The following is a 13,120-nucleotide window of genomic DNA, read 5'->3' as shown; positions in this document are numbered from 1 at the left end:
AGGGTGGCTCAGTCGGTTAAGCGTCCGACTTCGGCTCAGGTCACGATCTCGCGGTCCGGGAGTTCGAGCCCCGCGTCGGGCTCTGGGCTGACGGCTCAGAGCCTGGAGCCTGTTTCCGATTCTGTGTCTCCCTCTCTCTCTGCCCCTCCCCCGTTCATGCTCTGTCTCTCTCTGTCCCAAAAATAAATAAATGTTAAAAAAAAAAAAAAAAAAAAAAAGAGTCCCAAGCTCTACTGACTGAGCCAGCCCAGAGCCCCATGGGTGACAGGCATTGAGGCTTTGCAATCCTTGACCCTCCCCTCTGTGAGGTATCTGCAGAATGTACCCTGGCTGGTTAAACATTGAATGTTCAGAGATGGTCCCTGTGCTTCCTCTTTCAAGCTGTTGCAGCTACGGTGAGGTGAAAACAGTGGACAGTCTCCTTGCCCCTATATTTGCTGCACGGATTCTGACGCCAGCTGTCCCGCCCCACGCATATAAAAAAATTTAGGAGCACTGGCTTCCCTTTCAAATGCTTACAGCATATTTTGGGACTCCCTTCCCTTGTGTTTTGCTGTAAAATTCATACTCCAGTATGCTCCGAGCAGTGGAAGAAGTGAAGTACTTAAAAAGATAATGCACACCCACCATTTGGGCAACACCAGAGAACTTTTTTCTTTTGTACATATCTGGTTTATTGCTTCTCGTCTCATACCTCACATTTATGAAGCGCCTACTCTGGGCCAGAAATCGTGGCGAGCACTTCACGTGCATTACGTTCCATAGTCCCCACCGCAGACCGGTGTGATAGGTACTAACATTCTGATTTTACAGCAAACAAAACAAAAACCTTGCAAGGTAAAGAGAGTAAGTGGGCATATAGCAAGCACGTGGCCTATGTTGTTCAACGGGTTGTTTTTTTGCTTTTTAATGTGTAAAAACCGTACAAGCCAGCCTCCAATAGATCATTGCCGTAGCCTTTAGAATCCTAAATTAGAATTTTCAGAATCGGGCTTGCCAACCCCCATCGGTACCTTATACACATTAATATTTTGTGTCGGCAAGGGGTGGGGGGAGAACCAAATATCTTAATGTTGTTTCATGCATTTCAGATCTCTTACTATTTTACTCCCAACTTCCTCTTCTGTGTGATTTAAACAAATAATAACAACAGGCGAACTCTTAACGTTCCTGCCAAGACTGTACTTTTTAATGCCTTGGTCACTCTGCTTTCAGCTTAAAACTTCATTTGATTTTCTATATTCTAGGAAAGAGTGAAAGGTACAAAGTGGATGTACATTATTTGAAATTACGAAAATATAGCAAAAAAAAAAAAAAATTTGACGGCAACCAAAATTGGGAAGTATCTCCGTGTCATGAATGAGGGAGCTTTTTCTCTTAATGCTATGGGGTCAAGCCCATTTTTAGAGAGAAGCTTGATTTTTTTATGTGGTAAAGATATTTTACTTTATTTTATTTTTTTTAATGTGTATTTGTTTTTGAAACAGCGAGAGAGACATAGCACGAGCCAGGGAGGGGCAGAGAGAGAGGGAGACAGAGAATCCAAAACAGGCTCCAGGCTCCGAGCTGTCAGCACAGAGCCCGACTCAGGGCTTGAACCCACGAACCGTGAGATCATGACCTGAGCTGAAGTCAGATGCTCAACCCACTGAGCCACTCAGGCATCCCTAAGATATTTTATTCTAATATAATTTCAACAAAATATTTTGCAATCCATTTAACATAAAATGAATACATATTTACTGCACATCTACTTTGTTCTCAGAATTTAAGGAGAATATAAGCTATACGTGATAAGAAACAGCTTCTGGGGGCACCTGGGTGGCTCAGTTGGTTGAGCGTCCGACTTCAGCTCAGGTCATGATCTCGCGGTCCGTGAGTTCGAGCCCCACGTCGGGCTCTGGGCTGATGGCTCAGAGCCTGGAGCCTGCTTCTGATTCTGTGTCTCCCTCTCTCTGCCCCTTCCCCCTTCATGCTCTGTCTCTCTCTGTCTCAAAAAAATAATAAATAAACGTTAAAAAAAAATTTAAAAAAAGAAACAGCTTCTGCCTAGAGAACGTATAATTTAGTGGATGAGAGAAGATGAACACACTGATAAATTTGATTATACCCAAGGCAGAACTTATTAGGTGTTCTTCTTTTCCTTCCTTCCAGTTTTTTAGCAAGACCTAAAATTTGTTCTTTAAAATATGTTGGGGGGTGCCTGGGGGTTCAGCAGCTAAGCGTCTGACTCTTGATTTCAGCTCAGATCGTGATCTCGTGGTTTGTGAGATCAAGCCCCGTGTCAGGCTCTGTGTGGACAGTGCAGAGCCTGATTGGGATTCTCTCTCACCCTTTCTCTCTGCTCTTCCCCCCAAGTTGTGCGTGCACACACTCTCTCTCTCTCTCTCTCTCTCTCTCGCTCTCTCTCTCAAAAGTAAATACACTTAAAATAAAATAAGATGAAATGAAATGAAAAATGAAATGAAATGACATGACATGACATGAAATAACATCGTAACTCTGTTCTCTTCGGAGAAGCTTGACTTTGAATTTCAGAGGTAGCCCAGTTTTGTGGTCAGAGATTAGACTCTGTTTTTCTTCTGTCGTATTATCTGATTACAACGATTTACTCTTAAACCCGGTTTGAAACGCTGACAGATGCTTCTGTGTTACCCGCTTTAAGGTGCGTCTTTGTGTCCCTCTCATACCAGAGTCATCAGAAGTGGGACCTTCCCTGGTGGTTCACACCACTGTCCCATTTGCAGTCACATACCTGGAGCACAGCACTGAGGACGTGCGGGAGCTAATCTACCAGCAGCTGGAAAGCATTTTGCCAGGTCTGCCTCAACCAGTTGTCACCAAATGCCAGAAATGGAGATATTCCCAGGTAATCAGAGAATCCAGGGGTATGGGCACAGTTTTCTTAAGCAAACCGACTGGGTCAGCAGAACTGATGATTTTTTTTTTCTCATCTTTGCCACTCTGTAGTAAAAGAAACGGACGATCTGATCTCTGGGGCGCATATTTGTTTGCCTCGTACATGGCTGTGAACTTCTCCGGGTCTTTTTAGCCTGTTATTTCCCAATAAGCGATGCACGCAATTTCCCCCGGGCTTATGTTCGAAGACTAGCATCTCAAGACTTACACACCCTGAAAATACGGGGTTTCCTATTCAAGCAAGGCAGGTTGTATATCAAAATGCAGCTGTTTCTCTGGGGTTTTTCTAAATCAGTACTGTGGTTATATAGAAACCACTTGAACCTCCCCAATTTTTTGCAATGTGTTAGATTAACCTTGTTAGTGTATTTCGCTACCACAATTTTCATTTTTGTTAAGTTCCCACTTTGGTTTTGACTGCCGCAAGCAGGGTTCTTTGGGGGACAAAGGTGAATACCTGTAGAATTCAGCTACGCAAGCTGTTTTTCAGGGTTTGATCAGCCTGCTGATGACTCTACTGGCTCAGACTTCAAGCTCTTTACTCTAAGTAAATGCTGACTTTTGCGGCAACCTCTGCATATTCCAACAGAAGTTTGTGAATATTTGTAGAAAAAAAATCTTTTGATCTGTAAACTCAGTTGTAAAGCCATCGGGGATAGTGGAGTGAAGGTCAGAGGGAGAAAAGGAGCGGTGACGTGTCTTCCCCAAGATTTCTGAGCCTGTTGATTAACCAATTTATCCGCACTGTTGGTTACCCAAAAGCAGTATTGTGAGAAATTGCAGCAGATTTTGTATGTTTTAAAGGGCTATCCCAAATCAGAGGAAATGGTAAATTACTTCCTAAAATATGACAGCATGTCTGTGTGTTTACCCGTGTCATCTCAAGTTCAATTATACAGTGAACCTTTGGGGAAAATATTTACTTAAACAGGTCATGGTCACTTTAGAAGACTTTCCTCTGTCCTTCTAAAAAGCATTGAAAGATCCCAATAGCTAATGTCTTTAAGTGATACTTAATTCCATTTTAGGTTGACTTGAAAAAGAAGACAGGGAAATCATCTTGTCGGTATAATTTGAAGCTAGATACATTACACAGTCATGTGGCAATTTATAAATATTCCTTTAAAAGAAACAGTAGTTTGTGAGTTTCTTCTTGTGATTTCTGCAACATAATAAACTTAAAAGATGGGCTGAAGCCACCTTATGTCTTCAAATTTAATGCGTTAATAGAAATAGATTTGTCCTAACCACAAAATGACCTATTCAAAGTTGTGCAATATCACAAAATTTAATAAAAAAATATCTGAACACAAAGTACATCCAAGCCGTAGCAATGATTTTTATTACAATTTGGATGTTCTCTCTTGAAATTGTCCCAGTGCGTTTACAGCTCTGTGTCATGAAATCTACATTGGCTGCAGAGTCTAAAAGGGAGTGAGCTGTTTCATTTAAACTTAGAAGCTTGCATTCTCTACTCTTCTCCTTTCTACCCTTCTCCTAGTAGCCTGAGGGTACAAAGCATAACATTGTCATTTGTGGCAGAAATCTTGCCCATATTGTGAACTAGACGATAGGTAGATAAGTAGGTAGGTAAGTAGATGGATGGATGGATAGATAGATAGATAGATAGATAGATAGATAGATAATCTCCCACACCACCTTAGAAAAAGGAATCATAATGACAGGTCCAGAGATATAATAGGATTTAACTCGTTTTCCGTTATTGTTCCCAAGGGAACGTTTCTCCAGTGCTTTTCAAAGGTCCGTCATAACCTTTGAAACCTGACATCAATGTAAGCGCCTGTTACTCCCTCAGTGTCCCGGAACACCTGAGCTACCTTCGACAAGTTCATGGATGTATGTGCATGACTGTGGTCTACCATGTGCATAAATGGAAGGGGAGGATTGTGTAGGGGCAGGGACAAAAAAGAAAGAGGAACAACCAGCTTGTTTGGAAGCTCCCTTCATTTCTGAGCAGCAGTGTAGCCTCCGTAATGGGGAGATGCCACCCCTATTTTCTTCCAGCCTGGATCCCACCCTATGTTTCTTTTCTTCCTCTTCCTCGCCTGTTCCACCCCAAACATCGCCTATCCTTCACACTCTAGCCTCTTCCTTTTCTACCCCCTTTCCGCCAAAGGATAAAGCCCCTCAGACCCTCACTTTACAAAACCCTAGAGAGACCACAGGATGGGTGTCCCCTACACCAGGCAGCAGTGAGTGGTGTGGATTCCCCATCCTAGACCCCTCGGGATTGGCTCTTTATCTCCATTCATGTTATCTTCTCCCTTTTTTCTCTTCCTTTGCGTCCCTGCGCTGCATCCTGGTACCCAGTGGCTGCGAAGGGGAGGGGAGTAGAGGGAAAGAGAGAGCAATGATGAGTACCCAGTGTGACAGCCCAGGATCCTGGGCCACTGCCATATGCGATCCCATTTAGTATCGGAAGTAGTCTGATGAGGTGGCTAGTTTTGGCCCACTGTAGCAATGAGAAAACCATGAAATGACCTCCCTGAGGTCCCATGACTAGTCATGACAAAAGTAGTCTTCCCAGCCTCTCCGTCCTTCCCTGCTCTTCACGGACCTTCTGTACCATAGGGCTGCGGCCACAAGCCTCCACAAGCTCAGTAGCTGGAAACGACATAAACTTATTACCTTAAATTCTGGAGGTCAGAAGTTCAAGACCAGTTTTGAAGTGTGGGCAGGCTGTTTTTCTCTCTGTGGTCTCTAGGAGAGGATCCATTTTCTTGCCTGTTACAGTTTCTGCAAGTTGCCCACATTCCTTGGCTCGGAGCCCTTCCCGCACCTTCAGAGCCAGCAGCAGCCGGTCAAGTCCTTGTTGTGCGTCACCGTGGCCCTCGCTTTTGCCCCTACTCTTCCTTTGACGACCTTGTGATTACTTTGGGCTCTCCTAGATAATCCAGGAAAATCTCCCCATCCGGGGTCCAAGTGATTACCAACGTTTATTCCAGCTGCAACCTTAATGCTCCCTCAGCATTCACAGATGCTGGGGATTAGGATGCGGCCATCTTTGGTAGAGGCAGCATGATTTCTGTCTACCACACCCTCTTTCCCCCAGACTTCCCTCGGTACGTTCCTTTAGGAGGCAGTACCTCCTAACCTCATCAAACCTCTGGGGAGAGCATCACCCCTTAGGGCTCAAGCCACTCCCAGGAAGTGGCTGCTCTCCCTTGCCCAGGGCTGCCTCTAATGTGACTTGCCCATGGTGGCAGGGGTCAGTGAAAGATGTCTGCTCATTATTCATTTGGCTACTCATTTACTCAATAAGCACTTCACAAATGCCCTCGGCGTGCCTGGGACTCTGCTCATAGAACCCTGCAGACGAGGATTTGCTGATGGCCTTCTCCTAAGACACGAAGTTGAATTTTTGGTCTTGAGTAAGAAAACGGTGCATTCTTGTGGGCGCTGCTCTGCCGGGAGAAAAGAGGCGGATGAAGGAGGAAGGCGTGTGTGAAAGACTTGGGAGCCATTCGGTGCCTCCCATGTGGGTTTGAATAACACGCTTGAATAGGTGGTTTGAACAAACTTAGCGAAGCAATGGCAGGTTTTCCTGGTTCTTAGTCTTCCCGTTGGTGCTCTTTGCCGTCCATAATTGAACTGTTTGTCCAGTTAGTATAACTTGATGTCTAAGCTGGGATGCATTGTGTTAAGATTTCTGTAACTGGTGTGATACATTAGCCCTTTCAGGAGGAGAGTAATAACTAAAAATGCCTTCCGGCATACCTGGATGAGACGTGGTGATCAGTTTGAGGACCCCGAAACTCACTCCTATTTGCTGTGCTTTCCCTTGTTCTGGGGCTCATCATGAAGCCTTTCTCAAACTAGAGGAAGTGTCTGATTTGCTTGTGAGTAACTGCTCTTCCCCACATTCTTTAGTCCCCCAAAATACCAGTGGCCCTTTCCCCCACTTTATTTAGCGCACCCATGAATTATGTTTTTCAAAAAAAAAACAAAGCAAATCAAAACAAAACAAAACACTGAATGCGTTTTCAAATACCAAGGAAATCAATCAGAAGAGGAATTTAAGGGGAGGGGAAAGGGAAGAGGGAGGTGGTGAATGAATGAGTACATCGGTATCTTTGACAAAATACACAGATGCGTACTAGCCTCTTAAGCTTTTGCGGCACGATTAGTAATAAGGTATCTTCTGTAGTTACATTTCTTTATGTGGCCCTTTGCCCTGAGATTATGCCTTCTCTCTCCCCAGTGGCAGTCCATTCATATTTTTTTAGAAGAAGCATGAGTTCTTTAAGAACCTGATAAACGCTATGAGCATGGAGGTTCCCATCATTTCAAAATATACACGTACACATGACCACAAAAATTGCATACAATTATGAGGATTTATAAGCAACCCAAGGTCCTCCCTCGAGTCCAGCATTAAGAGCACCTGCTATAAACGTTATACTAGTATGACCTGCATAAATCAAGAGCCCCTCATGGCCCGGTCTTGTGTTGCGCTCAAAGAAACACCATTCCGCAACCAAAAGAAATTTAAAATATGGGCATACCTTGTTTTATGGGACTTGGCTTTAGCGTGTCACAGATACTGTGTTATTTACAAATTTAAGATTTCTGGCAATGCTGGGTCAAGCAATTTATCAGCACTGGTTTTTTGTTTGTTTGTTTCCCAATGAAATTTCCTCACTTCGTGTCTCTGTGTCACATTTTGGTAATTGTCACAATATCTTCAACTTTTTCATTATTATGATATTTATTGTGGTGATCTGTGCTCAGTGGTTAGGACTCACCGAAAGCTCAGATGATGGTTAACATTTTGTACCAATAAGGTATGTACATTTTTAAAGACATGATGCTATTGCATAATTAGCTGACTACAGTATGGTATAAACATAACTTTCATACGCGTGGAAAACCAAAAAGTCATTTGACTTGCTTTATTGTGATACTCGTTTTATTGCGGCTTTATTTTTAGAGCCTGTGGCCTTAGCCACCACACAACACAGCCCATCTAAAAACAGATATAGGGGCACCTGGGTGGCTCAGTCAGTTGAGCATCCAACTCTTGATCTTGGCTCAGGTCATGATCTCACGGTTCAGGAGATCAAGCCCCATGTGGGGCTGTCAGCGCAGATCCTGCTTGTGATTCACGCTCTCCCTCTCTGCCCCCCCCCCACTTGCACTTGTTTTCTCTCTCAAAATAAATAAATAAACATTAGAAAAATAACAACAGGGCGCCTGGGTGGTTCAGTCGGTTAGGTGTCTGACTTCGGCTCAGGTCATGATTCAGCGGTTCATGAGTTTGAGCCCCGCATCGGGCTCTGTGCTGATGGCTCGGAGCCTGGAGCCTGCTTCGGATTCTGTGTCTCCCTCCCCTGCTCTTTCTGTCTTTCTCTCTCTCTCTCTCTCTCTCTCTCTCTGTCTCTGTCTGTCTGTCTCTCTCTCTTTCTCAAAAATAAATAAACATCAAACAAAAACCTTTTCTTAATAAAATAGATGGTCAATTTTGACACTTTTCTTTAATGTTTTTATTCTATTTATGTAACTCAAGACATATAGACACTTACATTTGTCTGTTTTTAATGTGGCTGGTAAGCTGATTCTAAAAACATTTTAGAAAAAGCTGGTACACCTCAAAGACATTGGCCAGTGCACTGTCACAGATTTAAACATACAGCCTTCTAGGATAGGTGCTTTGAAAAAGAAATAATCATTGTACAGTAATCAAGTACATCCCGTGTGTTGCTTTGTAGTTTATTTCCACGATGAAATCATGCTCTATCGCTCATCCTGTCCCTGGTCCTGTAATTTCCCCCCCATATCTGTGCTTTATAATTTCTGGATTTTTAACGAGGCGATTATGATCTTGGACCTTGGAGTCAGACAGATTTAGGTTCAAAGCTGGGCGCCTGGTGTGCCCTGAGTGAGCTAGACTTGATGCTCGGAGCCCCAGGGCCTGTGTGTGAATGGTGACATCTGAACCTACCCCACGGCGGTTGTCGTTGGGACGAAAGGAGACAACACAGTAGAAAACGTTTACTGCAGATGCCAGGACAAAGCAAGTTCTGAGTAGGTTTTACTACACAGGGATGGCAAGAGGAAGAAGGGAAGGAGTGGGGTCATTTCTTACTAGCTTAGCTCGTGCATCCCTTGTTTTTTTCCTTGACTCCCTCTCTTCGTGGCCACATGCTGTCCTCCTTTTTCACTTCTCTTACTGTCTTTTCTGTTTCTCTCTTTTCTGCACTCTCCACTTCAGTTACGCAAATAGCTGTGGACAGGCATGTTTCTGAAGGACTGAGTCAATGCCAGGGGCTGTGACGGTCACACCATAAGGACTGTTGAATGACATCAGAGCAAGGTGAGACCAAAGAGGTGGATGTCTATGGAGGCAAGGGACTCTTTGTCAATTAGTTGTTTGGTTTTTTTTAAGTTTATGGATTTTTCAGCTTCTTGCCATTTGTTCCCAGACGAACTTGCACATTTTTTAGAGTTTGGTCGTTTAGCACACTTATGCCATGAGTCAACATTTCCTGGAGTGAAATTACGGCCACAAGAGCACTCTTGCTGAGGTGCCGTAAGTTTACGGTAACATACGAAGAGCCCAAACAGGCCCTCCGGGATCAGTGGACTATGGCATGACCCAATCCGTCAACAGCTAGTCATATAACAGGTGTCAGTCCTAAGCATTCCATTGAGTCATCTCCCACCTCTTTGTCACTGGCCCCTAACTAATGAGTTGCTTCAGTTTATTATGAGGTAGCTGCATATAGGTGAGATCATTGGCTGAGAAATTCTGGTCATTGAATTAGGGATGTACAGTCACAGTTTAATTGAAGTTTATATGAGCAGAGATTTCCCCTCTTCACAAAATTCCATATTCTGTGAGCTAGTAAATGTTTTAACACATGCATTTAATTAAATCATTTTTTCTTAAGTACTCATGAGACTAATCCTGCCTGTATTCAGTGTGACGCTTTTTCAGAAGAACTAATTATTTTGAGCAGCATTGCTTTATAGAAAGCTTTTTAAAGCAGTCTGTGTCCAAATGCTGTATATATTCATCTGCAGTCAGTATTACTACTTAAAACTTGATGGCGGATGTTATTTATGGGTGTGGATAGCCTGAGAGAAATAGACCCTATTCCAGCACATTTCCATAAAGGGTAAGTCTCCTTGGTCTTTAGGATAGACCTCAGTATTATGCTATACAAACAGCAAACAAAAGTTTTGCTGACATACACAATTTATATCCACATTAGAAACTAATGATGTACATTTGGGGTGCCTGGGTGGCTCAGTTGGTTAGGTGTCTGACTTCAGCTCAGGTCGTGATCTCAAGTCCGTGAGTTCAGGCCCCGCATTGGGCTCTGTGCTGACAGCTCAGAGCCTCGAGCCTGCTTCGGATTCTGTGTCTCCCTCTGTCTCTACCCCACCCCTGCTCATGCTCTGTCTCTCTCTGTCTCAAAAATAAATAAAAACATTAACAAAAATTTTTTAGGGGCGCCTGGGTGGCTCAGTTGGTTGAGCGTCCGACTTCAGCTCAGGTCACGATCTCGTGGTTCATGAGTTTGAGTCCCGCGTCGGGCTTTGGGCTGACGGCTCAGAGCCTGGAGCCCGCTTCGGATTCTGTGTCTCCCTCTCTCTCTGCCCCTCCCCCGCTCATGCTCTGTCTCTCTCTCCCTCTCTGTCAAAAATAAATAAAACATTAAAAAAAAATTTTTTTTTTTAATCTTTAAAGAAATTAATGATGTACATTCATGTTTCCATTTCACACACATATATTGAGCTCCTACTCTAAATCAGACATCATACAGCTTTCGGAAGACTCAAAGACAGCTCCGTTCCTTCAAGGAGCTTCCTAAATAATCAGGAAAACTGACCAAGAAGCAGATAACCATGATATAGCACAATTTGCTGAAAGAAAGGTGTGTATAATATTGTCTTGAATGCAGAGCGGTTTGAGGTGAGAGTGGTAATTCGTAGTTTCCTAAGAAAAGATGTGTCTTGAGCTGACTCTTACAAAATGAAGTCAAACAGGCAAAGGGAATGAATGATGTTAGCATGAAATTCTAGCAAGACATGCACTTTCCCAGAGGCAGGAGAGTGAAAGGTGCACTCTTTGTTTGTACCTTGGTCTTTGCCATCATCTTTTATAGCATTTTTAGAAACATGACAGTGCACATCATCATTTTATTACACTATGTGTGGTGTGTGTGTGTGTTCATTATATATTCTATATATATTCATTCTCTCTGTGTGTGTCTCAAAACAATCGTTTATTCATCCCCTACCCCACTCTGTGTAGCTCATCGCGCTTTGTGCTTAACTCGCTCAGTCTCCATCCACCCTGTGGAGGGTCTGCTTCTCCATTGCACAGACGACGTGGGGATATAGAGGCTCAGTCCCTCGTGTGAGGCTCTTCCCCTGGGAAGTGGCCAAACTGGGATTCAAACACAGGCATTCAGACACCTCCCTCGACTGCCAGTCATTGCTTGAGCTCTGGCTTTCCCCCAATTATGACACATTCTTCTGTCATCGTTCTTTCGCTGCCGTCAGCTACAAATAATAGTTAACATTTTTGCTCTGGTTCTAGAAAACACTTTTATACTTCTTTTCATTTGATCCTCATGACAATTCTGACAGATCAGGAAGTAAATATTACTCTGTTTGCTTTAAATGAAGAAACTGAGGCTCGTGGCGCATGGTTTTGCCTAACGTGATGCCACTAAGAAGTCGAAAAATAGAAACTGGAACATCTCATTTTAGATTCGAAAACCCATGACTCGCACTGTGTGCAAAAAGGAACTAAACATGGATCATAGACCATAAAACCTTAAACTATAAAACTTCTAGATGAAAACATAGGAGGAAATCTTTATGATCTTGGTTTTGGCAAGCATTTCTTCAATGAGACACAAAAAGCAGAAGCCATAAAATAATAAATTGATAAATTGGGCTTGATGAAAATTTAAAACAGTGTCTTTGAAAGACGCTGTTAAGAAAATGAAGTGACAAGACACAGACTTGGAGAAAAAACATACATGTGATAAAAGACTAGTATCCAGAATATATGAAGAACTGTCACAAATCAGTAATAAGAAAACAAATGACCCAGTTATTTAAAAATGGACAAAAGATTTGAAAGAGCACTTCACTAAAGAAGAGGTAGAAATATAGCCATGGACATGTAAGAGTTCTACAATGAAAACTATAAAGCATTGCTGAAAGAAATTAAAGACTTAAATATAGGAAAATACACTGTGTGTTCATAGATTGGGAGACTTATTTATTTTTTTAAGTAAACTCTATGTCCCTTGTGGGGCTCAAACTCATGATCTCAAGATCAAGGGTCGCATGCTCTATCAATTGAACCAGCCAGGTGCCCCAGGAGACTTAATATTTTTAAGATGGCAATATTACCCAAAGTGATCAACAGATTTATTGTAATTGCTATCAAACTCCCACTGGCTTTTTCAGAAATACCCCAAAATCTGTATGGAGTTGCAAGTGACCCCAAATAGCCAAAACAATCTCAAAAAAAGAAAGCTAGAAGACTCATACCTTCTGATTCCCAAACTTACTACGAAGCTACTCTAATCCAAACAATGTGGTAATGGCATAAGAATAGACATATAGATGAATGGAATAGAACCAGGACTCTGGAAATGAATGCACACCTATGATCAATTGATTTCTGATAAGTTTCCAAAAACATTCAATGGAAAACAACAGTCTACACTGTGGTGGGACAACTGGATATCCACATACAAAAGAATGAAGCTGGACCCTGAACTCACACCGCACACAAAAATTCACCCAAGTGGATTTAAAACCTAACTGTACAAGCTAAAATCATAAAAATCTTAGAAGAAAACGTAAGGGTAAATATTCACCCTTGGCAATGGTTTCTTAGACATAACATCAAAAGCATAAGCAAGAGAAAAAGTAAATAACATGGACTTCATCAAAATGTCACAACTTGTGTGCATCCAAGAATTATCAAGAAAGCAAAAAGATAACCCATAGAATGGGAGAAAATATTTGTGAATCATTTATATGATAAGGGTCTACAATCCAGAATGCATAAAGAACTCTTATAAAAACTCAACTGCAAACCATCAAGCAATCAATTTTAAAGTGGGTCAACGACTTGAGTAGACATTTCTCCAAAGAAGAGATACAAATGGTCAGCCAGCCCGTGAAAAGATGCCCAATGTCCTTAGTC

At 42.6% G+C, this 13,120-nt stretch overlaps 1 protein-coding gene across 1 annotated transcript in view; it reads left to right on the top strand.

The window, feature by feature from the left end:
- RNLS (renalase, FAD dependent amine oxidase) overlaps positions 1–13,120 on the top strand; it is a gene marked incomplete at its 5' end in the record, with an annotated part of 248,451 nt that overhangs the window by 221,026 nt on the left and 14,305 nt on the right. Inside the window, one exon of the mRNA XM_040454195.1 lies at positions 2,694–2,869. Within this exon, the coding sequence (XP_040310129.1) occupies positions 2,694–2,869 (176 nt within the window). The remainder of the gene's footprint in view (positions 1–2,693; positions 2,870–13,120) is intronic.

The sequence above is a fragment of the Herpailurus yagouaroundi genome, unplaced genomic scaffold (genome assembly GCF_014898765.1).
Source record: "Herpailurus yagouaroundi ecotype Mexico unplaced genomic scaffold, PumYag 211, whole genome shotgun sequence".
NCBI lineage: Eukaryota > Metazoa > Chordata > Mammalia > Carnivora > Felidae > Herpailurus > Herpailurus yagouaroundi.
The sequence above is the reverse complement of the archived record's forward strand: the minus strand, read 5'-3'. Positions and strand labels throughout refer to the sequence as shown.